The sequence below is a fragment of the Ambystoma mexicanum genome, chromosome 2q (assembly GCF_040938575.1).
Source record: "Ambystoma mexicanum isolate Mex_15411 chromosome 2q, UKY_AmexF1_1, whole genome shotgun sequence".
In the NCBI taxonomy this organism is placed as follows: domain Eukaryota; kingdom Metazoa; phylum Chordata; class Amphibia; order Caudata; family Ambystomatidae; genus Ambystoma; species Ambystoma mexicanum.
Window position 1 is genome coordinate 1,487,954,420 of NC_090924.1, and position 27,070 is coordinate 1,487,981,489.

General features: G+C 44.8%; 1 protein-coding gene across 3 annotated transcripts in view; it reads left to right on the forward strand.

Moving 5' to 3' along the window:
• LOC138570314 (zinc finger protein 615-like) overlaps positions 1–26,809 on the forward strand; it is a 102,739-nt gene extending 75,930 nt beyond the window's left edge. For 2 of the 3 annotated variants that reach the window (XM_069649096.1, XM_069649098.1), the window contains one exon: positions 19,448–26,809. In XM_069649096.1, the coding sequence (XP_069505197.1) occupies positions 20,153–21,682 (1,530 nt within the window). In that variant the 5' untranslated portion in view covers positions 19,448–20,152 and the 3' untranslated portion in view covers positions 21,683–26,809. The remainder of the gene's footprint in view (positions 1–19,447) is intronic. The other variant, XM_069649097.1, reaches the window with a different exon arrangement.
• Positions 26,810–27,070: the final 261 nt, after the last annotated feature.

Sequence of the window (27,070 nt, forward strand, 5' to 3'; positions counted from 1 at the left end):
AGGGTTGGGCGCTGAATCGCCTATCTCTCACATAAAAATATGTTTTCTTTGGTTTCCACTGAACCTGTTCTTGAAAGCCTGGATAATGGCTAATTCAGAACAGCAAACCATTTGTTCCTAGGTCTTCCAAGGAAAAAAACATAGGCTTCTTTGTACATCATTTTATTTGCATTTTCTGAAAAAACTCACCCCCATACAACAAACTAGGATTCCTTGGTGGCGTTATGACTGGCTACATGTAGGAAGAAAATTAGTCAAATTTAGCCGAAATGTCACATGTAACAAAAAGGTTACAGGGGATTGAATGGCAACATACCAAAATCACCAAAAGAGGTCTTGGCACTGGGAGGGAAAACCATTGGCAGTAAAGGGGTTAATTGTTGTGCAGCATCACGTTGCGTGCAATCAATTATCCTTTTTTTCTTTTCAATAGTCTAATGTGCTTTAATAGTTGTTGCAACACTGCTATGCGTGCATTTGAGTATCTGGTTTACAAGCCTTGAATATATTTTAATTGTTAAATAGTGTCACGTTGCGTAGTACTTCCAACTGTATTGCGTAATGGGAACAGCATTTCCGTTACTGATTGTTGTGCTGGTTGCCTTAGTAACAAATATGGCGTGGCATAATCCGACGCTGCTAGGTGCTTTCCTCTAGTGCATCAATGTTAATGTCGGGGCTGCGTAGTCCGGTATCGCGTGACACTGGTTGCCTCCTTTATGGTTGTTTCTTTGTGGGGGGTTGCCAGGGGAACCTTGTAGCGCACGCGCTTGGGCCTGTTTATGAGCTTCTTTGAATGGTTCGCACACAGGGCTTTGGCGCAGGTTCAAGCTGGGCCTCGCTAATTTCAGGGTAGATAGAACGCTGGTTCTCGCTTCCTCTTGTTAATTTCAAAGCGGGTCACCAATTTTTTTTTTATTTTTTATTTTATTTGTTATAGATGGTAAATACATTTTCATAAAACATAATGAAAGCATCTACACTTGGAAATTACTTGAACCCAGTTGTGCACAATTGAGACAACAGAATATACACCCTTCTTCCAGCTTACATTACACATGTTAATCGCTAATTCACTTTGATTTAATTTATGCAATTTTCGTTTCAGGAAAAATTATATTTAAAAATTGCACAATTACAATCTGTATAGTTATTCTTGGATTAGAGAATAGGTGATTCCATATTTGTGTATAACCTGTGCCACTCTGAACCAATAATTTTTCCCCAAAGCACTTCACTCTTATATCATGTAATGCAGGGCACTCAATTATAATATGTTGTAGCGTTTCTCTTTGTGCTTTAATTTTGCAATGACGACAGAAATTCTGTTCCTTTGATATTACTTTTCTTCTAAACAAGATCTCATTTGATTCATACTGATTTAATCTAAATCTTAGAAATTTCTGTCGGCATGCATGTGACGGGAATTTCAACAGGTATTCAGCTATTACTCCATACCTTTTGGTGCCAAATGCATCGGGATCGAAGTCTTTGAGTTTTGTACAGAGTTCCATATTGCTAATCCAGTCAGGTTGATACATTTTATTTTTGGCACGATCAGGATTTGTCAAAAGGAGCTCAATCGATACCGAGGCATCAGAAGCCGCATTTAGAGTGTGATTTCTCCACTTCGTTGACATACCATTTTTTGCTGTTAAAAGATTTTGGGCTAATACATTCAAAAAGGTAGGCCTCCCTAACCCCTCCAGCTTTTTTCGTAGAAGAGCACACTGCTTCCATAATGCATGGGCATATAGAGAGACCAATCCCAATTCAAATCACAATATGGCTAAAGGTGTTCCAGAAGAGAGTGATAGAACAGTTTTCCAAAATCTAGCTTCGATGCTGTCCCAAAACATATGATTTTGTGGTACCGAGGCCTCAACACCGTATAGCGAAATTGGTATTACCTTGGACTTATAAAAGGACACAATATGTTTCACTGTAAACTTGCCATATCTTCTTAGGAGAAGTTTTGATTGAGATATCAAGGCGTTCGGCTTAGCCCTCATTTCAGTGGTCGTACGTAGTGCTTAGGGTTTTCTTGTGCTCAATATACACTCCAAGATATTTATATTTCACAACTTTGGTTAATACACAATTTTCAAGGGACCATTTAAGATGATATTTTTTGGAGACATTGTTATTGCAGACTAGTATTCGGGATTTGGCTGTGTTAATCACAAGATTATTTGTTATTGCATATAAACCCAATTGGTTTAGCATATTTTGCAGGCCGACGGGTGTACGGGACAACAATACCAAATCATTTGCATATAGTAAATATGGAACCTTTTGAGATCCTATGCGAGGCGCATCTACTACACAATTCATTAGGACAGGTCCTAAATCAAGGATAAAGAAATTAAATAGGAATGAAGCAAGAGCACATCCCTGCTTCACCCCTCTATGTGTGAAGATGGCTGGTGATAATTTTCCATCCATATTCAGTTTAACTCGCATAGACGTGGTGGTACATAATAACATCACTAAATTTACTAGGGATGTTGGGCACCGATGTAGTCTAAGTTTAGCTACGAGCATATCTCTATCAATATAGTCAAAGGCGGATTTAAAGTCAATAAACCCCAAATATAAGGGGAGTCCACCATCAACTTGCTCGGATTGTATCATTGTTAGGGCTAAGATGTTAGGTATCGTGCCCATGCCTTTGACAAAGCCTGACTGTAGAAGGTCTCTTAGGCAGTTTTTGTCCACCCACTCATTAAGCTCTTTTAGTATTATTCTACAGAATATCTTAGCAGGAGCATCCAATAAAGAGATTGGGCGGTAGCTCGTCGGTAGTTGCCGGTCGCCTTTTTTGTAAATCGGAACTGTGATTGCTTCCGTCCATGTTTTAGGTAATTTTTGGTTTCTATATATAGCAGAAAATATCTGGTAAAGAATTGAACTCCAAGCTTCAGGGTGTTTTTTCATCACAGAGTTTGAGATCCCATCAGGGCCCACAGCGCGTGAGTTGCTTGAGGTCATGATTAGTTGTCTTATTTCCTTCTGATCAATATGTAACCAAAACCTCAACACCTTACGCGAATTTAGTGTTGAGACAGTGTTTAAGGGTGAAGCATATAGTAGTTGGAAATATTCTATCCACTGATGTACCTCAACTGCTGTTGTTTGAATATCTAACTGGCGGGCATTATTTGTATGGTTTAGTATGGCCCACATTTTTGAAATATTTTTATCAGCCAAAGTTGCCAACATAATGGCTCCATCATTTTGATAGTGAGGCTCGATGTCCTTTAAGCCAGTTATTATAGTTCAAGCGGATTTTATTTATAAGAACCGCTCTGACAGAGGGAGTATGCCTTGTTAAACTTCTCACTTCGGCACGATACGCTCTCTTCGTAATGAATATGGATCTATCAAAAATATGGATATGGCTTTCTCTTTGAGAATTGGCATTCTTCTGTTGACTATATATTTGCATTACATTACTATATGTTAAACCCACATCAGATGTTTGCCGATTAGTTGAGTTATTTGAATCGTATAGAATTTGGTTAAAGTGCAACAAGGCGTTCTCCGTCCATCATAGTCGGTTCTTTCCACCATTTATCACAAAACATCCACCTTTCATTGTCTTAGGTTTGTTGACATTAACTTCTGCCATTACTTGCCAACTGGCGCACAACATGTTATGGTCACTTGTCACAGATGGAGACACACAAAAGGAACACATCACTGACCATAATGCAGGGTTTACATAAATAAAATCAATAGTGGATACAGATTTTCCTCTCTTCCAAGTTGGTGCTGGAGGAATGTCTGTCTTGAATGCTCCATTCAAAACTTGCAAGTTTCTAAGGGTAACCATTGTGTTCCATTGCAGCAACTTTTCGCTCTTTTGCACAACATTTGTGGCTAGGCAATTCATGTTCAAGTCCCCTGCTAAGATGAAATACAGAATCTTTTCATCAGCAGACACTAAGTCAAATAGAGTATTCAGATCCCTAAAGAAACACTCAGATGAGATTGCTACTGGGTTCCAGTATATGTTCAAAATCGCGTAGGCATCACCATTAATCACCGCCCTTACAAGTAACATGTGCGCATTTGGCATTGCCCACAGATTTGATGATGATCCTGGTTCATCTTTCAAGGCTATCAGCAGACCTGCTGAGGGTCTACCTACTACGGACTTCCGAGCTGGATTCAAATGTATCTGATATCCTGACCAAACTATGGGGCTTAGTAACCAGGTCTCTTGTAGTAGAATTATATCGAATTTACCTAAGCCACTCTCATCATTATTCAACAGATGTTTGAATCCCCACGAATTCCAGCATGCTAGAGGAATAGAATTTGCCGTATTAGATAGCTAGTTCAAATTCCCATTACAATTGCAAGCACAAAAGTTCCTCTCTTGTAATTGTTGCTTTGTTTTTTGACCATTTAAGGTTGCACTTTTTGCCTTTGGTATGGAATACATGTTGCTTGGCACCTCTGGGTCTATTGCACTGTCCATTTCTATATTAAGCAAAAAGCCCAGATCAAATAGAGAGTTTTTAGCCTGCCATACCAAATTACGTATTACTTTAGATTGCATCCACACCCGAACTGCATTTAGATTCTGATTGGATGTGAATCCAACCAAAGTCAAATCAGCAGAAGTAATATCTTCTAATGATGGTATATCTGAAAAAATTGCTAAAATTGCTCTTCGGTTCAAGTCATATTGAATACATGGGGCTGGTCTACATTTCAGAATCATAGAACAGAGGGCCAATCGAGGGGTGACTTTCCCCATTCCCTGGGCATCTTGTGTTTTGACTCGCTTGGCAGAGGCCACATTAATATTTTTCTCTCATATATTCAGATCCAATTCCCCTAAAGCATTTTTAATCAGTGACAATACCTCTTTGGAAAAGTCATTAGGTAGACTCACTTGTGCAGAAGAAGATAATTCAGAATCAACCACAGGAGTGATTACCCTTGGGGTGTCTAATTCCACACTTAGTGGGGCAATCGCAGATGTTACCACTCCTGGATACATAGAGATAGACCCCCCCAGTCTCAATGCCCTTCTGGGCTTGTTTCTCAATCTCCACAGTTTTATCGTCACAGTCAATCGATCTACAATGCATATTTGTCGACACTGGAGCTATAAATGGAGGAATAAAATGGCCTTGCATATAAGCATCTACAGCCTTCCTAATTTCGGATCTGTGGGCCATTAAATCCACCCTACTGTCATGGACTGTATCCACACTTTCACTAATGTTGCTCATTTTAACTGCAGGTACTACCTCCTGCTGTTGTATCTTCCGTAGTTCACTCTGCGAAATTTCCTTTACCAAGGCTTCTAATGGTGAGTATGGTTGAGCTCTAACTTTCTTAGGCACATTTGTAATGTCATTCGACTCAAAATTGCTGGATACTACACGGTTTTTTCGAGCACTATGTTTTTTCAAGAAGATTGGAGCAATCTTCGTACTAGAATTCATTAGTACCGCCGGTCCACTATCATTCAATGTTACAGTAGCGCCCATCTTTGATCTAACTTTCAGAAAAATGGGGGCCAAAGAGATTGCCTTCTTTGATTTAGACAATACTTGAACTACATCTGGCTTATCTGAGTACTTTTCTGTTTGCGATCCTTTCGTGAGCATACTATGATTGACCTCGTTTCTATTAGCACCTGGTTTTTCTTTGTTTTCATGAATGACTTGCGAAGATTTTTCTTGATTAAAATTCTTCTTTGCACCTCCCTCTTTTGCCTGTGGTCTATCCGGGGATGGCAGTTCAATCATTTCCTTATCATCCTCTGCCACTGAAGAGTGAATAGTCCCAATTTTCTTTAGAAACATGTTGGTTGCCGAGTTATTTTGTTTTACTCGATTCTGGTTCTTTGGCTTTTTCACCAGATTTTTTTCTTTCATTTTAGATTTTTTTTCTTTGATTCCTTTTGCCCATCTTGCTGCCCTCTTTCTCATTTTTTTCCTGCCTTGGTTTGGACTTATGATACTGACTTCATCACATACGTCCTCTTTGGAGTCCAGTTGACTGTCGATGTTTACTACTAAAGATTTCTCCACTGGGACTACGTCAAAGAGATCATCATTCACATTCGCCAGTCTCATAAAGTCTTCTAGTGTTGACGCTGAGAGGGATATTTCATTCCCATGTGAAGGGACTGCCTCTTTAAACTCTGGCACCGCCTGTTCTTGCAAGTTTAGATTTTACATTTGCGATTGGGCTAATAGAGCTTTATTTACAGATTTGTTGGCCTCTTCTGATTTATGTATGTCTGCAATGGTCCTCTGCATCGCAGAGATGTCTAATCCTTGTTTGACAAACTCCAGCTGCATCAACTGTAGTTTTGGCAATACACTTGAATTGACGGCATTGCAGCAACCTACTACGGAGCCGTCCAATACAGCTACCTCTTTTGTCAATTCCATCATGGATCCCGATTGGATTTGTACTTCAGTTTTCAAGAGTTCAAAAACAGAGACCAGTGAATTCAACACATAACTGATTGCAGTTAATGTGTTAACATTCAACTCAGCCCCCTCAGCCACAAATGCCTCCTGGGTTTCACTTGAGCTGATAACAAAAGATGTTTCAATCGGTGGGTGATCCTGCACCAGACTCAAGGGTTCTTGATTGTTTTCTATGCTCGAGAGATTCAGATGGCTCAAGATAGGAGTACTGGTATCCAGAGCAAAGGGGGGATTGATAAGTTCATCCGGTTGACTGTTGGCTCCTACAGGGCTTGAAGATGTGTTACTGAGTCTATGATTTATTTTTTCAAGCACCACTTTGTTTACCCCAAAGATGTCTTTTATTTTTTTCTGAATTTTTGTTGTTGTTGTTGTATATTCGAGTCCTTTTTTCCAATTGTCAACTAAGGGGGACTCAGAGCCCAGGGCCCCAACACATCTCACTGGCGTAGAAACCAAAGATATACAAGAGTCTACATGCACTAACGCTCGAATTTGCGTCCGCGGTTCTCCCACCTCCATAGTTTGACCCCTGCTAGAATCCTCTGTTGAGCATATAGCGCCACTATTCGACTGGCATTCTTTCCTTTTCGGATCCTCCCATTCAGGGGCTCTGGGATCATCATGCAATGAAGTGCTCCTCAATTTCATGGGTCCGATTTAATCTTAGATATATACCAAGAAAGAAAAAAAGGAGAAGGGCAAAATAAAAGGGGAAGGTAAAAACAGAGATAAAAGTGCACTGAAAATTGGGAAGAAAAAAAAGAAAAAAGGTTTATCCGTGTTTCCCAGCACATGTTAAAACCACCAAATGCAGAGGACTCGACTCTTCTGATTTCCCTCGTATGAGTGTTGAATATGTGGGAAACGAACGGCGCAGAGGCTAAAATGCCCACAGTCGTCGCTCGGCCCTTCTCCTGCTTCCCCCACGGAGAAGAGAATCGCGTTGGAGTCAAACGGCTCAAAGGTTGGGAGCCCCGCAGACGCCGAACAACGCTCCTCCTACTTCATGCGAGGAGATGTAATTCCCATTGGGGCCGAGATGTTCAAAGGCTAAAACGCCCACAGTCACCGCTCAGCCCTTCTCTTGCTTCCCACGCTAAAATGAACGCGGTGGAGTCAAGCGGCTCAAAGGCTACGAAGCCCGCAGTCGCCGCACACAGCTCCTCTTACTCCCCACACACGTTGTTTCCACTAGCTGTGACAATCGTGCAGAGGTGATGTTAGATTATTGCGACACTCGCTCCTAATGTTTTTGTAAATTTTCGCCGTGGAAGCAGTAGCGATATCAAGCAGCTCAGTTCAGTTCAAATGGTCATTAGTAAATGTCATTCGAGGGGATTGGGTCCTCCGACGTATTCCATATCTATGACATGTAATCACCACAGCTGTGCTGCTTCGGAAACTTTTTCGGCGTCTGCGTCCTGCGTCGATGACGTCGATGCGCCGTCGTCGAGGACCTCCTCCAACGTCCGACGTCATCCGATGTGATAAGTAGGACGCACGACGCCCATAGCCTCAGTTCAGTTTTTTCCGCGAACGTGTTGCTTCGTGTTTCTCGGTTCTAAGCCTCGACTCTTTGGAGTTCTGTTCTTTCTGGTTCTTCGAACCTGTTCGTTTGTGAATTTCCTTCGGCGATGTCTTCCACTTCGTCTTCAACCCCGCGTCCGGGCTTTAAGAAGTGCGGGGAGTGTGGGTCCAAGATGTCGGTGACTGACTCGCACGACGCCTGCCTCTGGTGCCTCGGGGAGGCCCACGACACGGATGACTGTGTCGACTGCCAGTCGCTCACGTCCAAAGCCTTACGCGAACGTATGAAGAAGTTGTCGGTAGGTCGGGTGTCCAAGCCCCGGAAGTCGAAGTCGGCGGGGCTTTCGACGGATGATTCGAGGGGTGACTCTCCGCGTCATCGTCGGAAGTCTCGTCGGTCTTCTTCTAGGAGTGGGTCTCGCCACTCCTCGGCCTCTTCGAGGCATTCTCGGAAGCGCCGTCACCGGTCGCCTTCCGGGTCCTCTTCCGAGGATTCTGCACGGCACGTCGGTTACCCCACCAGCCGTGCGACGCCGGAAGAATGGGCTTCCTTTGGGAAGAAAATGTTGGCGATTCTTGAGTCGCAGGGTACTCAGCCGTCCGCGCCCCCGAGTGGGGTCGGCCGTGTGAGGTCGAGAGACGCCGCTCGCAAGAGTGGTCGGCACGAGTCACGGGAGCGGTCCCGTTCGGACAAGGAGGCTCGTTCTCGCCGTACCCGTTCCAGGTCCCGGTCCTCGACGCGTTCGAGACCGTGTGCTCCTGTGAAGTCTTCGAGGAAGACATCGACGTCTGAGGCGTCGAGGGCGTCGACAGGCTTTCTCGAGGCTCCGGCTTCGAGGGCCTCGTCGAAGCCGTCGACGATCAGGTCGTCGAAGGACACGCTCTGGGCTCCGGCTTCGAGGGCTGTGTCGACGCCGCCGATACTGGAGGCGCTGCATCTGACGTCGACGCCGATTTCCTCGGCGCCGTTGCCGGTTTTCTCGGCGTCGGCGCCGATTCGCTCGACGCCATCGACGCCTTTCGTGTCGGAGGTGCCCCGTGTCACGGGTGTACCCCCTAGGAAGGCTCTGGTTAAGAGCAAGCACTCTAGGGTGCCTTTTCGCCACCTGGAATATATTTCGGAGGCGGATGAGGATTCTGATGGCCTGGTTCCTAGTCAGGTGCCAGATGAAATTGTCTCGGGCCATAGTCAGTTTGACGATTTGAGGCAGTCACTGCATGATGCCAGTGGACTGGACACCTCTCCGGGGGTGTAATTTTGTAGGCCTGAGCCTGGCTCCCATGCCGATTCCTCGTACCGGCGCCTTATGGCTAGGGTGTCTGAGTATCTGGGATGGTCTGCTCCCCCCAGGGGAGTTTGTGCAGGATGATCTGACGGACATCCTTGATGTTGGTCCCCCAACTGACCCGGTACTGCCGTTCCATATGGCTTTACAGAGAAGGGTGGCGGCGGCTTGGACTGCTCCGGAGAGTCTCCCGGCGGTGGGCAGATCCTTGTCGCGTAAATACCGTCCAGCCAGTAGCGACCCCTGCTACTTGACCAGGCACCCCACTCCGGAAAGTTTGGTGGTGCAGGCGGCCACGGCCCCGGCAAAGCAGGCGTCGTACCCTACCATCCCTCCTGATAGGGACGACAAACGTTTTGATGGCTGGGCGAAGAAAGTGTTTTCTTCTGGTGGTATGGCGCTTCAGGCGGCCAACTCCGTTTGTGCCTTGTCGCGTTTCACGCACACTCGTGAAACTGTGTTGCGTTAGCGGCTGAACATATTCCCGAAGGGGTTGAACGGGATGGTTTCCTTGCCATGGTCCAGGATGGTAAGGATGCCATGTGTGAGTCCGTTCAGTCGGGTCTGGACTTGGCTGAATGCGTCAGTAGGTCCATGGCGGCGAGCACTGTGATACGCAGGTTTGCGTGGTTGCAGAAGTCGGGGTTTGCTCCTGGTGTGCAGTCCCGGCTCCTCAACATGCCCTTTGATGGTGTACACCTTTTTGGCAGCAAGGCTGATGAGAGCCTTGAGAGGTTGCAGACCTCAAAAGCTGCAGCGAAGTCGTTGGGCGCTGCAGTTCGCCAACCTCCGCCTTTTCGTCCTAGGGGACAGCAGTGGAGGGGTGGTTCCTTTCGCTATTACTCATCCTTCAGTAAAGCGAGAGGAGCTGGCAGTCAAAGATGCCAACGCAGGGGTACCAGAGGTGGATGACAGGGTACCAGTGCTGCCAAGGCCGCTCGGGCAGTTGCCTCTTTGCCCTCAGGTAACGCCGCAGCCGCTCCCATTCGGTCGTGAGGCCATGTCCCATGGTTCGCCGGTTGGGGGAAGGCTGGCGCAGCATCTTGTAGAGTGGCAAGCCATTACTTCAGATGTGTGGGTTCTGGAGATCATAACCCACGGCTACTGTCTTCCTTTTCGGCACAGGCCTCGCGACAATCCACCGGGGAACCTCTCTTTGCAGAGTCCGGATCCGCTCCTTGCGCAGGAAATTCAAGCCCTGCTGGAGAAAGGCGCCATAGAACTGGTGCCTGTAGCGGAGAGGAACAAGGGATGGTATTCCCCTTATTTTTTGGTTTCGAAGAAAGACGGGGGATTGAGACCCATCATGGTCTTGCGCGATTTGAACAAACTCCTCAGGAAGGACAAGTTCAAGATGGTTTCTCTCTCTCAAGTCCTCCAGGCCCTTCAGCTTCAGGACTGGTTGGTGTCACTCGACCTCAAGGATGCTTACTTCCATGTGCCGATCCATCCCAAGCACAAGAAGTACCTGAGGTTCGCGGTTGGCGACTCGCACTTTCAGTTTCGGGTCCTGCCGTTCGGATTGACCTCCGCCCCGAGGGTTTTCACCAAGCTCATGGTGGTGGTGGCAGCGCATCTCAGGCAAGGGGGGATTCACGTCTACCCCTACCTGGACGATTGGTTGATCAGGGGGAGCTCTCCCGAGCAAGTCCTGGATCATCTATCGATCGCCTGTCGCTCCCTTCACAGGCTGGGCTTCTCCCTCAATTTAAAGAAGTCCCATTTGACGCCATTGCAGCGGCTCCAGTACATCGGAGCAGTGCTCGACACTTCCCTGGGGCAGTGTTTTCCTCCCCAGGTGAGGGCTCTTCACATTCAGCAGATGGTGCACAAGTTTCAGCATGCCCAGATGCTCCCAGCGTTCGAGTTCTTGAGGTTGCTCGGCCTCATGGCATCCTGCATTCTTCTGGTGCCAGAGGCTCGCCTGCGGATGAGATCTTTGCAGTGGGCACTCAAGACGCAATGGTCGCAGTCCTCCGGCAGGATGTCGGACTCGATTCAGGTGCCGTCCTCGGTCGCCCGGGACCTTCTGTGGTGGGCCGTCGAAGGCAACTTGATGAAGGGGGCTCCATTTTGGCTTCCCTGGCCGGAGGTGACGATCGTGACGGATGCATCCCTCACGGGATGGGGAGCTCATGCCAACGGGCTGACAGTCAGCGGTCGTTGGTCTCCGTCGGAGTCCGGACTCCATATCAATCTGTTGGAGCTGAGGGCCGTCAGGCTAGCCCTGAAGGCTTTTCTGCCGTCTGTGCGAGGGAAGTATGTCCTGATCCTGACGGACAACACAGTGGCCATGCACTACCTCAACAAAAAGGGGGGGGCAGGGTCACTTCCGCTGTGCAGAGAGGCGATGCAGCTCGAGTTCTGGGCCATCCAGCAGGAAGTTTCGATCTCGGCAGTTCATCTGGCCGGTGCCGAAAACGTGACGGCGGACGCTCTGAGCAGGCAGAGCGCGATCTGTCACGAGTGGGAGTTGGCTCAGGAGATTCTCCTGGAGATCTTCGCCCTTTGGGGGACCCCTCAAGTGGATCTCTTCGCCTCCAGTGTCAACCGGAAGTGCGAAAGGTTTTGCTCGCGGGAATTTCCTCCAGAAGGAGCCTTAGGAGACGCGTTCGTGGTGGAGTGGTCATTCCCGCTGCTGTACGCGTTTCCTCCAGTCCCCGTCATCCCGCAAGTGCTGCGGAGGTTACGGAAGTTCGGTTCCCGGATGATCCGCATTGCCCCGGCGTGGGCTCGGAGGACATGGTACCCGGACCTTCTCGACTTATCCATCTGCCCTCCATGTCGTCTTCCCTACCGAGACGATCTGCTCTCACAGGAGGGGGGTCAGGTTCTCCATCCAGAGGTCAGTTCCCTCAACCTTCACGCTTGGTTTCTGAAAGGTTGAGGTATAAGGATTGGGACCTCTCTGAGGACGTGATGGAGGTGTTGCTTTCGGCCCGAAGGCCGGCAACTAAGTCTCTGTACCGTTGCCGTTGGCGTAAGTTCTGCGACTGGTGCAGAGTTCGGAATGTGGATCCTTTTGCATGTGACATCCCCATGGTTCTGTCCTTTTTACTTTCTTTGGCCCACAGGGGCTTGCAAGTGGGTACCGTTAAGGGTTACCTGGCGGCGCTGTCCATCTTTAAGCGCTCGTCTGAAGAGTGTTCTTACTTTAAAATCCCTTTGATTTCACAGTTCCTGAAAGGGCTCACTAATGTGTTCCCTCCGTCACCTTTCCTGGTGCCCGGTTGGGATTTAACCCTGGTTCTTAAGTTTCTTATGGGTGCTCCGTTTGAGCCTTTACATTCTTGCCCTTTGAGGCTGTTGACTCTGAAAACTGTGTTTTTAGTTGCGGTTACTTCCGCTCGCAGAGTGAGTGAGTTACAGGCACTTTCAGTTAAGCCTCCCTTCACTGTATTTCACAAGGACAGGGTTGTCCTTAGAGTTCGTCCTTCTTTTCTTCCGAAGGTAGTGACGGAATTTCATTTGGCCCAGAAGGTTGTTCTTCCGGCATTCTATCCTCCTCCGCATCCTGGTAAGGAAGAGGAGAGGCTCCATAGGCTTGATCCTAGGAGAGCTTTAAGCTTTTATGTTTCACGCATGTCCCGGGTCAGAGTGGATGATCAACTCTTTATTGGTTACGCTGGAAAGCGTTTGGGGCAAGCTGTGACGAAACAGACTTTGTCTCGCTGGATTATTTTGGCCATCTCGGAGTGCTACCGTTTGGCGGGTAAGGACCCGCCGGCTGGCTTGCGGGCCCATTCTACCAGGGGTATGGCTGCGTCTACTGCCCTGCAGAGGGGTGTTCCTATTCGCAACATCTGTGATGCAGCCACCTGGGCTTCAGTACATACATTTGTACGTCACTATTCCCTTGATTCCATCCGAGCACAGGATCTGGCCTTTGGCAAGGCGGTCCTTTGCTCTGCTATTTGATTGGCTATTCTACATTTTGATTCTAAATTCTTTCCCTCCTCCTTGCTTTGGTACTGCTTTGGGAGTCTGTCATAGATATGGAATACGTCGGAGGACCCAATCCCCTCGAAGAACAAGTTACTTTCTTACCTGGTAACGTTCTTTCGATGGGATGGTCCGACGACGTATTCCATATCGCTCCCGCCCGGCCTTCCCCGCTGCAGAATTTCTTTTGCGATTGCAGCTTACGTTCCGCAAGGCTTTGTGTCTGACTGGCAGTTGACTTATGTCACACGTTCTGGGGGAAAAAACTACAACTGAGGCTATGGGCGTCGTGCGTCCTACTTATCACATCGGATGACGTCGGAGGAGGTCCTCGACGACGGCGCATCGACGTCATCGACGCAGGACGCAGACGCCGAAAAAGTTTCCGAAGCAGCACAGCTGTGGTGATTACATGTCATAGATATGGAATACGTCGTCGGACCATCCCATCGAAAGAACGTTACCAGGTAAGAAAGTAACTTGTTCATCTAGTGTCAATATACTGGCCACAGTTCGAGTCAATGGGGGTTTACCTGCTACAAAAGATGGATGATAAATCAGGGTTCCCCGCCTTGCCTCCGCCGACTGCACAGACTGCAATGACTGCTTCCACTTGCACACCACTTCGCTCCGCTTCGCGGTCCTGGGAGCTTTTAACTCCTCCACCTCCAGTGGTAGTAAACAGTGAAGTAGGACTCCAAAACAGGTTCTTGCACAGGAATTCACTCAAAAAGATTGGAGACTGCAATGATTGCTTCCACTTGCACACCACTTCGCTCCGCTTCGCGGTCCTGGGAGTTTTTAACTCCTCCACCTCTAGTGGTAGTAAAAAGTGAAGTAGGACTCCAAAACAGGTTCTTGCACAGGAATTCACTCAAAAAGATTGGAGACTGCAATGACTGCTTCCACTTGCACACCACTTCGGGTCACCAATTACATTTGCGCAATCACAGGTAGAGCGCTCTGACATTGCTGGCAGCACTGTAGTCGGGCACAACAGCTCTTCAGTGAGAGGTCATGGTGGAGTATCCTCGTCACCCTTGAAATGATCCTAACCACACTGGTAAGGATTACATTTCTTTATTGTAATAACTGGAGTCCATAGGTACATCCCACTGGCCCCATCAAAGGCTCCCACCAACTGACCTGTTGCTGTGGAGCTAACAAGCTTTCCCCACATTCTCATTCCAAGTTCTATGTGTGCATTCCACATATGAAGAATGCTACAGGGATCATTGCTTAAAACTCTGTGGGGCGGTTTTGGCACCTAAGCTTATTTACTGAGAGGGAGTAACTTGGGAACTGAACATCACCCAAGGAGGAATAGAAGAGCTGATTAAAAAATCCTCAGCCGCCCGGACCGCTGGTCCCAATGGTTTGAGCAATCATATCTTGAAATCTGATGTTGGTCTCTGTCCCGCTTATTAACAGTACTCTTCAGGGAAGCAGTGAGCTACAAACAACTCCCAGAGTCTTGGAAGCGAGCCATCATCTTCATCCCAATCTATAAAAAGGGGATCGAACGGATCCTATACATTACTGTGCGATCTCGCTTTTAGATGCAGATGGGAAGATTTGTGATGGTTTGGTATTAAAAGAGTTGGAAATGTGGGCTGATCAGAAAGGAATCTTATCGAAACATCAAGTGGGTTTTCGAAGGGGTCTCTCTACTTCTCTGAATTGTCTGGTAATGGGAACAGTCTGTAGCGGATCCTTTCAAAAGGGTGGGCAGACACTGCATGGTGCTTGGATTGACTTATCCCAAGCTTTTGACACTGTTAACAGAGAGCATTTGTGGGGTACATTGAGGAGAATGGGGCGTACCTGAAACCTTGCTAGCTATAATAGTTGAGTTGCATAAGGATTCATAACTGCAGGTAAGGCTTGATAAAAAAGGGAGACTGTCTAGTGTTATCAAAACGGAAAGGGGGGTAAGACAGGGATGTATTGAGGATGCTTTTCTTTTTAACCTCTACCTATCATATGTGGCAAAGAGACTAGATGGGTCCGCGTTGGCTAGTCCGAAGATTGAAAAGGAGAGAATTAATTGAATGGGCAACGCAGACGACATCGTGCTTCTGGACTTCACTTCGATAGGTCTTCAACGTTTGTTGAATGCACTAGAGAAGTATGCAAGGATAAATGACCTGAAGATAAAACCTCAAAGGTCAAGAATTTCTATATTCAAGCATCCACTTAAGGCTGTTCGCCCATTTGTTTGACGTTTAGATCATCAAATTATCCCAGTTGCTAAAGAAGTAACATATTTGGGGTCAATAGTGAGATCCTTTCTAACTAAAAATCATCGAGCAATATCTCTGGAGGGGAATCTATTGCAATTTGGCTCCCAAGTGAAGAACATTATAAATATGTACTGTAAATTCTTCTTGTCCCCGGTCATAAAATACTACACTGGTAAAGTCATCCTATCTCTGCTATTTGGTTTGGATGAAAACCCACAGTCGAAACTAATGGACTGGGACAGATTAGAGGGTAAACCATGGAAACCTGTATTAAATCTGCCAAATTTTACCCCAAATGCTAGTCTGAGGTACGAATTGGAGCTTCACTCTATGAGATCATTGATGGAGTGGAGGTGGGTATCTTTGTATAGGCTAATCCTGGTTTCCATTCCTCATTATATGAGGATATAGGGTGTGCATTAGAGGGGACTTCCAATTGTTATCTGACTGACTTGAAGGCTCTAGTTGTTGAATTTCTCATGAGCTGTGAACGCTTAGAAATTGATCTGATTCAAAATCCTATGAAAGTGAAAGAGTCAATAAAAAGAGCTAATTGGATCAGGACGATTGCATTAATGCCGTCCTTGATTGTGTTTCTGTCACTGCCGAATGTGGATAAACCGCGAGCATAGTTAGCTAGGTACTTGAGAAGATTTCGGATTCTCATAGCAGGTCGGATTTTCTGATACGCTGCCTCAATTTGTTGCCCACACGATAAATGTTACACATTAGTTACAAGGATGAATATGGGGACAACCTTTGCTCGCTATGTGATGGCACTAGTGCACAGACCCCAAAACACCTTTTGAGTGAGTGTGCTGGGACATTAGAAAAGAGTGATGAAATTGTCAAAAATTTTGATAAAATCTGGTGGTTAACAATGGTCTCCTTTTGGGAGAGACTGGTGTCCGAGCACAAAGTATTCCTAATAATGGAAATTGAAAAATGATTAAAAGTGCTAAATCTTATTGCTGTTTAACTAGGAGTTTTCGTAAAGAGTGATATTTTATTATAGTACTTGAAGTTTTTGAATTTTGGGACTGGATGATTTTTAGGTTAGGCTAAATTGATAATGGAAATCGGTGAGAGCCGACAGAGCTAAATTGTATTTTTGGATTGTTTTAAATTGTAATTTCTCTTTGTGAAAAGTCTTAATTTATTACTATAACACAATGAAAAGATTTGTTTGGACCCGTAAAGACTAGTTTAGTTCAAAGATGGCGAATGCATGACTTTCACCCAGTTACCCTTAGTGCCTCCGGAAGTGCTGTCTCAGCAGTCCTACAGCACATGTTCCTTTGCAGAGCCCTCTGGGACAAGCATTGCCTCAGGCCAATACATGGTGACTTCCCTACCCAATGTCTGCAGGGATTCCAAAGGAAAATAAACACTAGGGAATACAGGTAGTGAGTAACAATTCAGATATTCTCCCAGAATCCTCCTATGTCGTCATTTACCCACATATTAAAACTACTCCTCACAGCACACTTTTATGGTGTTATCATAGTATGAATTCTTCCCCACTCCCCTGGGGGACGCAGATATTCACACTACGTTCCAATGATCATAATCCACCAAAAAAGAAGGGGTCTGGAACGGGTTATGGGAAATTGGCAAATGATGGTACAATTTACAGACACTCCTTAACAATAAAGCTGAGTGACCCACTGTGGCAATGTGCTGGGCTGTTCATACATCTAAATGTTTCTGTATCGGGGAAGGAAAACACTGTTAAATCTTGGAAATGAAGCAGGAAGCAAATCCTGTATGGACTTTCCTCTAATAAGACTTGTATGTTTTGGTATCCTAGGAAACCGGGGCTGACGAGGAGGAGGCGAATCCCAACGGTTTTCAGCAGGGCTTACTGAGGTGAACAACTGACAACGTGAGGGAGAGATATAAAAAAATGTCTATGCCGTTGCGCAGATTACAATAATAGTTTGTCTAGTTGATCGCGGTTGCCGAGTGAGCAGCGAGAAAAGCACCGCTATTGGGCTCACCCTGTATAAAGGAGGGAAGGCAGTGCTGTTGCGCTCAACGTGTGTGAAGCAGAAATAGTAGCGCTGTTGCGCTCGTTTACAAATACTATAGATAGGCGACCGTTGTCGCTCATTATAAAGAAATATTGAAGTAGTGCCGTTGCGCTGTGCTAACAGAACGGGAACGACCGTTGTGAGTATCCCAAAGAGAGAGGAGGAGCGCCGTTGCGCAGCGAAGAGGGAGAGAGCCAGAACCGAAGTCTCTGCTAAGGTTGGAAACGAAGAAGAGTCGGAAACTACGTCGGACCAGAAACCGTAAAGTATACATGAGAAGAGTGAAGGATGTGGAGGCATGTCGACTGAATCACGTCAATGGAGAAAGGATGTATTTCTAAGAGAAGGATGAAGGGCCGTGTTTGATCAAACAAACGAGCGAGAGTGCCTGAATAGCAGACGGAGCGAAAGTCCTACAGAAAACGTGAAGGGACAGGGAGTTGCCGAAAAGTGAGAGAGAAAGAGAACTTTGAGGAAAAAGGTTTGTGTAAAGAGCAGAGGAACGACACAGCTTGAAAGTAGATAAAGAAAACAAGTTGCCAACAAAACCTTATGCTTCAAAAACCTCAGTGAAGCTCTACTGTGTTATCTAAAACATAACCATATATGAGAAGTAAAGAAATAAATGGAAAGAGACTATTTTTCCTGACAAGTTGTTTCAAAGCAAGGGAAGGAGAAATACAGAGATTGGTAGTATACAACCGGAAGGGAAAAGAATTGCTGTGGAAGATAACGTGAAGAAAACAAAGAGAGAGAGAGAGAGAGAGAGAGAGAGAGAGAGAGAGAGAGAGAGAGAGAGAGAGACATAGACCATAAGGGAGAAATAATATAAATAAAGACTATCAAGATCCCCAAGAACTTACCTGTTTTGTCTGCAGTCATTAAACCTCCCATGAAGACTCCAAGGCGATGAGAAGACATATCCTTTTTCAGTAAATATAGAAAAGAAAATTAGAAGTTAATAAAAGAAGTGGGTTCTCTTGTGATTCACACCAACTACTTATTGGCTCAGACTCCCTATTTTATGCTATACTAAAATGGCAAACTTCACACCCCCCAACTTAGATCTATTTTTAAAAAAACTACCTAGTGATATTTTCAACAGGTTGGTACTAGTGGCACCCTTTTGGTCAAGTAACTATAGTACATGGCGATTACGCTTGCGTATAAGCAATAAGGATGGCAAACGAGCCGATAGTTGAGAGTAGATGGATGTCCCCATACACTTTGCCTCATTGCCATTTTATTGATCTCTGATGCAAGCTTGTTCTTTCTGTTAATCCTTGGGGAGAATGTATTTGGAGTTTATTTTGGTTTACATTTCGTGGTTGAATGTAGTGCCATTCTCACTGTGGAAGGAGACTGGTGATTTTTCTTTAAATCCCATTCAGTCCTCACTTCTTAAATTTTGCAGCTGCTTGTATATTTATCTTTGGGGCAATATACATTTGTCCAAAGATAATGATGTCATCACTAATGACTTAATAGACTGGTCAAACGATGTGTAGGATTGGTGACAAAACAGCTGACCTAGTGTTGAACACCTGTCTCTATTGTTTGTAAATGGAAATGGGGAGCTTTTGTGTAGTAGTTTTTATGAAGAAATAAAATAGTAGGGCACACATTGTTGGTCCCGATGATTAAAATATCCACATAACATATTTTGTTCACCCGGCTGGTCATTTGCTTTTCTTCTTGCTCTTGGATACTAAATGGTCTTAATAAAAAGGAATAAGACTATTTCACCTCTCACATTGTTATCATTAGAGCACCACTATCCTGTCCCCTCTTAGGATGCCTTTCCCAAATAGATGCACTTCAAGGTCTTATGAGTTAAAACGTGAGTTAATAATCACATCACTACTACTGAGACCAGTCTGTCCATTATATTTGATGCCTGTGATTGGCAACGTTTTGAAACTAATAATGTGCTTCTCCTTTTATTTCAGCAGGTGATTGACGCCCCAGAAATGCAGCAGCAGTGATTGTTACATTCTCTGAACTAATGCATTGGAACCTTTATTGATACAATGTGCAATTTCCTAACATCTTAGTGTGCAGGATTTTGGTCCAGTTGTCGTCTCAGATTATACAGGAACTGGGGTTGTGAAGCCTATGAAATACATGATGGGTTTCATTCATTCAACACATTTATTGTAGCATCCAGTAGCACAACGCTACAATCCATATGTAGCATTACAGACTAATGATAGCAACAGTGTGTTTGATGTGCAGTAAGAAAAGCCCTTTTGACTATTAGTCCTGAGAGAACACATACAAGTGCTACTTTACATGAATTTCAAATGTAAAGGTTCTTTGCTTAAAGGATTTATTTGAAACCCCTTTAAGTTTGAACTGTTAAATATTATTCATGTCCTGAATATTTTAAATGCTTCAGTGAGACGAATAATCACAAATCAGAAAACTCATCTCCACTCTCAATTTGGGGAAATGTTTATAGGAAAGAGTCCTCTTATTAAGCACCTAATACAGTAAACTGGAGAGAAGCCCTACCAATGTGCAGAATGTGGAAACAGGTGCTATTTAACTAACATACTTACTGCCCACATGAGAGCATAGGTGAAAAACCTTATCTGTGCTTGGGATGTGGGAATATCTTCCATTTGCATGATCTAATTAACTGCCCCCAAAATATGCATACATGTGAGGAACGTCATGAGTGCACTGAATGTGGGAAAGGGTTTACTGAGAAGCGATCCCTTACTCGCCACCTGAGAACACATACAGGTGAGAAACCATATTGCTGCCCTGAATGTGGGAAAGGATTTGCTAGGAAGGGGCAGCTTACTTGCCACCAGAGCACACATACAGGTGAGAACCCCCATATGTGCTCTGAATGTGGGAAAGGGTTTACTGAGAAGACAAGGCTTACTCTCCACCTGAGAACACATACAGGTGAGAAACCTCATGCATGCACTGAATGTGGGAAAGGGTTTGCTCAGAAGGGTCAGCTTACTTGCCACCAGAGAACACATACAGGTGAGAAACCGTATGAGTGCACTGAATGTGGAAAAAGATTTCTTCAGAAGGGACCGCTTACTTGCCACCAGAGAAGGCATACAGGTGAGAAACCTTATCAGTGCAGTGAATGTGGGAAAGGATTTGCTGAGAAGGGAAGCCTTACTCTCCACCTGAGAACACATTCAGGTGAGAAACCCTATCAGTGCACTGAATGTGAAAAAGGATTTACTACTAAGGGAACGCTTACTCTCCACCTGAGAACACATACAGGTGAGAAACCTCATAAGTGCAATGGCTGTGGAAAAGGATTTGCTTTGAAGGGAAATCTTAATCTCCACCTGAGAACACATACAGGTGGTAAACCCCATATGTGCTCTGAATGTGGGAAAGGGTTTGCTTGGAAGGGACCCCTTGCTCGCCACCTGAGAACACATACAGGTGAGAAACCGTATCGCTGCCCTGAATGTGGAAAAGGATTTGCTCAGAAGGGGCAGCTTACTTTCCACCACAGAGCTCATTCAGGTGAGAAACCCTATCACTGCACTGAATGTGGAAAAGGATTTGCTCTGAAGGGGCTGCTTACTAGCCACCAGAGCACACATACAGGTGTGAAACCGCATGATTGCACTGAATGTGGGAAAAGATTTCGTCAGAAGGAAAAGCTTACTCTCCACCTAAGAACACATACAGGTGAGAAACCTCATGAGTGCACTGAATGCGGGAGAGGATTTGCTCTGAAGGGATATCTTACTAGCCACCAGAGAACACATACAGGTGAGAAACCCGATGTGTGCACTGAATGTGGGAAAGGGTTTGCTCATAAGGGAAGCCTTTCTCTCCACCAGAGAACACATACAGGTTGGAAACCCCATATGTGCTCTGAATGTGGGAAAGGGTTTACTGAGAAGGGATCCCTTACTCTCCACCTGAGAACACATACAGGTGAGAAACCTCATGCATGCACTGAGTGTGGGAAAGGGTTTGCTAAGAAGGGTCACCTTACGCTCCACCTGAGAACACATACAGGTGAGAAACCACATGAGTGCACGGAATGTGGGAAAGGATTTGCTCTGAAGGGAAGCCTTACTCTCCACCTGAGAACACATACAGGTGAGAAACCTCATGAGTGTATTGAATGTGGAAAAAGATTTGCTCATAAGGGAAGCCTTACTCTCCACTTGAGAACGCATACATACAGGTGAGAACACATACGGGTGCACTGAATATGGAAAAAGATTTGCTGTGAAGGGAAATCTTACTATTCACCTGAGAACACATTCATGTGAGAAACTGTATCAGTGCACAGAATGTGGAAAAGTATTCACTCAGAAGGTGCCACATGCCACCAGAGAACACATACGGGTGTGAAACCTTATGAGTGCACAGAATGTTGGAACAAGTTCAGTAAAAAAGCAGGTCTTTTTTACCATCAGTTCTCACATACAGTTGAGAAACCTCATGAGTGCACTAACTGCGGGAAGAGCTTCTTTTTAAGGGAAATCTTACTCTACTCTAGGGAATGCATACCAGTGAGAAACCCCATGAGTGCACTAACCATGGGAAGAGCTTCTTTTTAAGGGAAATCTTACTCTACGCCAGGGAATGCATACCAGTGAGAAACCCCATGAGTGCACTAACCGTGGGAAGAGCTTCTTTTTAAGGGAAATCTTACTCTCCGCCAGGGAATGCATACCACTGAGAAACCTCATGAGTGCACCAACTGTGGGAAGAGCTTCTTTTTAAGGGAAATCTTACTCTCCGCAAGGGAATGCATACCAGTGAGAAACCTCATGAGTGCACTAACTGTGGGAAGAGCTTCTTTTTAAAGGAAATCTTACTCTCCGCAAGGTAATGCACACCAGTGAGAAACCTCATGAGTGCACTAACTGTGGGAAGAGCTTCTTTTTAAGGGAAATCTTACTCTCCGCAAGGGAATGCATACCAGTGAGAAACCTCATGAGTGCACTAAATGTGGGTAGAGCTTCTTTTTAAATGGAAAACATACTCTCCACCAGGGAATGCATACCAGTGAGAAACCTCATGAGTGCACAAAATGTTGGAAAGTTTGTTCAGAAGGGACAGCTTATTCACCACCAGAGAATACATACATGTGTGAAACCTCATGTGGGCATTGAATGTCGGAAAGGATTTGCTGAGAGGAGAACATTTACTCTTCACTTGAGAACACATACAGGTGAGAAACCATATCAGTGCAATGAATGTGGAAAAGCAAATAAAATGTTTCCGAGCAGAGGACCAAAAAAGACAAATTATTAACACAGCCGTTTTAAAAAAAATACATCAGAAATAGAAGATTGGAACTGGCTGGCTGCCACCTTGAATTCGAGCTGAGCCAACTCTTAGTGGATTAAAACAAATATCTAGTACCCCACTACTTCATTCTGATGGGTCAAGGAAAGATATTATGCTATTATCGTGAAATACAAGAGGGGGCGGCCCATCTATTCACATGAGGGGTAGACTTGTGTTCTGTGGATATTCTTTGTCTACAATGAATATGGCTATCTGTACCCCCAGTCGTGGATGGTTTCACGTTGCTTCTGCTGCCTGCGATCAAAGGCGATCAGGCGTCCATCTTCAGGTTCCCTGGTACGGTTAATCAATTATTTTAATGTAAAGACTGCGACATATAGCCACCCAAACCCGTTTTTGCAGGCAATAGAACTAACGTGGCACCGTGAGAATGATCCTTCCTTGGATTACACCCTCATAATGAATTTGTACTGTAATCCTTGTGAAGAGTTTGTAGATTCAGTAGAACATATTTAGTTCTCCTGGCAATGCTTGTGTAATTCAAATTCAATTATGTTGTGTGGTGACTTAAACGCAAGATGCATATTTGTCCTTTAAAGCATCAGTCATAGGGAAGGGAAAAGAAGCAGTAGAGAGAGGAATGCAAAGGCATATCTTGGAGTACTGCTTTGTGTCCGTTTAAATATTTTTAGATATTAAATCCCTGCATATCGAGTTGAACACAATGAGCGATCACTGTCCTTTGAGCGTTGTCTGTTTGGTACAAGCTCATGATTGTGAAAGTAACAGATACGGCTACGACCTGGAGGTAGCCTAGGGTTAAAACAGAGTAACTTGTAATCATAATAACATGTATAAGTTTAACACTTTATTAGTAGCTAAATATCCAGGATATGCTTTTTTCTGATAGTATTAGGCAATACCTATATCAGAATGTATTAGCAGAGGCCTTTACATGATTAGTAGGAACAAAGCTACATGGGTCTTACACAAAAATTGATATAATTCTGTGATTTCGCCAAAAAAAAGAGCTCCGTAAAGCATTGGAAGCTCTATAAATGAGATAATGGAGAGATGACGGTTGAAATGCTTGTTTGAAAATTGTCTACGTATTCAAAAATATGAACAAATACTAACTGCTGCATGAAAACTGCTTTGTGCACTGGTGGAAGATTACACACAGGAGTTTGGTCTGTGGTGGAAGATAACACACAGGAGTTTGGTCCGTGGTGGAAGATAACACACAGGAGTTTGGTCCGTGGTGGAAGATAACACACAGGAGTTTGGTCCGTGGTGGAAGATAACACACAGGAGTTTGGTCCGTGGTGGAAGATAACGCACAAGAGTTTGGTCTGTGGTTAATAATAAGACGACCCAGGCAACAGCTGAAGTAAATCCAGTTAGTGAACATAACTGGATATCACATCTCTAAGAAATGTATGATCTGAAAAAGTAATTTGTGTATTAGATATGAAACCGACGAATGTTGTATGGGAATGAGACAGAAATCTTGACACAATTCCTTCTATAATATCTTGGAGCAAGAATTCAGGAGCTCCTGGCCGCCATGATTCCCAAGGGTGGGGACATATGTTTTTGTGAAAAGTAGTTGATGACCATTTTTGAAAATCTTGATTAAACTCTATTATCGTACCTATTCATAAAAAAGGCCCCTGCATGGATCCGGGTAATTATAGCCCCATAGCCTCTTTGGACATACCATAAAAAATATTTTCGGTACTGCTTCTCATGGATTTACAATTCTGGGCAAGAGAAACCAAAAGACTGAATGTGTTCCAGACCGCCTTCTGTAAAAGAATTGGGACCACGGCAAATGGTTTTATCTTGGGTCTGTCTAAACAAGAAGCAGTGGAGAAGTCGAAATCCTGGTGCGTCACATTTATAGACTTCTGTATGGCTTTTGATGGTAACGCTGTGGTCTAAACTGCAGGCTTGGAATTGCCCAGGGCCTTTATTAGAAACGATAATTGCTCTCTACACAACACGATTATCTCAGTAAGATTTAACAGGCAGGGCCGGCATTCAGTGCCCATTGGGAGTAAGCAGGGATGCTTGTGGGCTCCATTACCTTTACATTTATTAATCTCAGATATAGGCGCTACTTTATCTAGTGTGAATGGAGATCCCCGGTTGTGGGTGATGTGCAGGTACATCATTTACTATATGCTGATGATCTGATGGTAATGAATTACACTCCAATAGGATTACAGCACCAATTACATGCATTAGAAAGATACACCAAGGAGAACAGTTTACGAATAAATGTATCAAAAACAAAAGTGTGTGTATGTAAATCTGGAAGAACTAATCCCTGCACTAAAATTATATGGTCTCCGGCTCAAAGTATTCAAGAAAAGGTTGACAGCTTTATTTATCTTGGTTTCCATCTTTTAGGATCTAAGAGTAAAAGTCTGATATTTGAACAAAAAAAGTCAAAACTTAAAGCATTATCGGCACAAGCGATCCAGGTGAACAAGAAGTACGGCTTTTTCTCTTTAACGACAGGCACTGAATTTTACATGAAAAGGTTTTCCCATCCATGACATATGGAGCAGAAACATTACTTTATGACTTGAAGGATGACTGGGTAAAGTATGAAGGTCTGAGTTGGGCTCACCCTCATTATATTCTGGGGTAATTTGGAGAAACCTGAGAATGTTGAACCAACTTACATATGCAGAAGAGCAGACTATGTGGTGGTGTCTGAATGTAATGAAAAATAAATGCCAATGTAAACCCTCGAGTAAACGGATGCTGAAACGAATGGACCACATGACCCATTACGGGATTTCTCTTGAGCAACTACATTTAACACTGTCAAAAGCAAAATGTAGAATTAAAGAAATGGAATGGATTGAAACTATTGAGGCTGTTCGTAGATATAAGCTATACTCCACAATCTTGTTGGATGTTAGATCTGTGGGTGTGTTGCCATTTTATTTACAAAGGTTTCTGAGTCAACAATGGTGTAGAGAATGGGGCTCATTCTGAGCCTGCTGGTCTGGAATCAACGGTGCCGGTAAGCTTACTGGCACTGTTGTTTCCAGACCGGCATATTACAGGTCTGTCTGCCGGAGCCATTGGGCCTCATTAGGACCCAGGCGGTAAGGGGTTTACGGCGGCGTAAACAGCGCCAACCCTTACCGCCTGATTCCGAGGTCCCTTAGCGCCATGGAGGATTTAACACCTGCTTTTAGCAGGTGTTAAAATCCATGGCGCTAAGGGACCTTGTTGTTAATTACGCCACCGTAATTTACGGTGGCGTAATTAACGCCTTCCCCACTCCCATTATGCCCTATGGGGCAAAAATGGGAATGGGGAAGGGTAAATGGGGATTGGGGACTTACCGCCCCGCCAACCTCGGAATGGGGCGGTAAGTCCGCCAACCACCATGGCGTAAACATAGTTTACGCCATGGTGGTAAAGGTACGACCCAGGCGGTAACTTTCCGCCTGGGTCGTAATGAGGCCCATTGTGTCCAACAGGACTGACCCTGCCGGGCACAGTGGCCACCGCAGGCAGACCGTCACAGAAGCACCGACACCGTTAACAACAGTGCCGGTGCTTCCGTGGTCCCCACTCCCATCTATGGGAATGGGGACTTACAATTTACTGCGCCTGGGGTTGTAATCCCTCTGTGTTACCAGGAAGTAAGGTGCCAGTAAATATTTATGGGTCCAGGGGCAACCCACTGGTATCACCGGCACTGTTACTGCCGGACCCGTAATGAGGCCCAATGTCTTCGAATGCACCTCAATTTGTTCCCCACAAATGTGATCTTGGGTGGTAGAGAGGGCATAGAGCGATCTAAGAGAACCTGTAGATAATATAATAAGAAGCAGAAATAATGGAGACCTTGCATAATTTACTCTTGCAATTTAATGAATTGACTGCACAGAGACGAGCACTCAAGTCATCTAACATGTAATCATGTGGTTTGGCAGTACATCTTAGTTTCACGATCTAATTCTTGGAAACTTGCTGCATTGCATTTTTTAAATGAGTTATTCCCAAAATAAATGAATTTTACTAAATGTTCTTGTTTCATTTTATCAAGGGATTGATGAATGATAGCCTACATGAATTGTAGTTTTAACGTGATTTTAATGATGATTTTTTAATGTCTTTGTATTGGTGATTCTATTGTGTGTAATGACAGTATTTTCTTATCTTGTCATGTCTGATTGTAGTTGCATTTTACGGTGAAAATGTTCCATGTTGGAATAAGCTTACCAACTAAAAAATAAACAGATTTTATCAGAAGGTACCTCTTATTTCCCACCAAAGAACACATA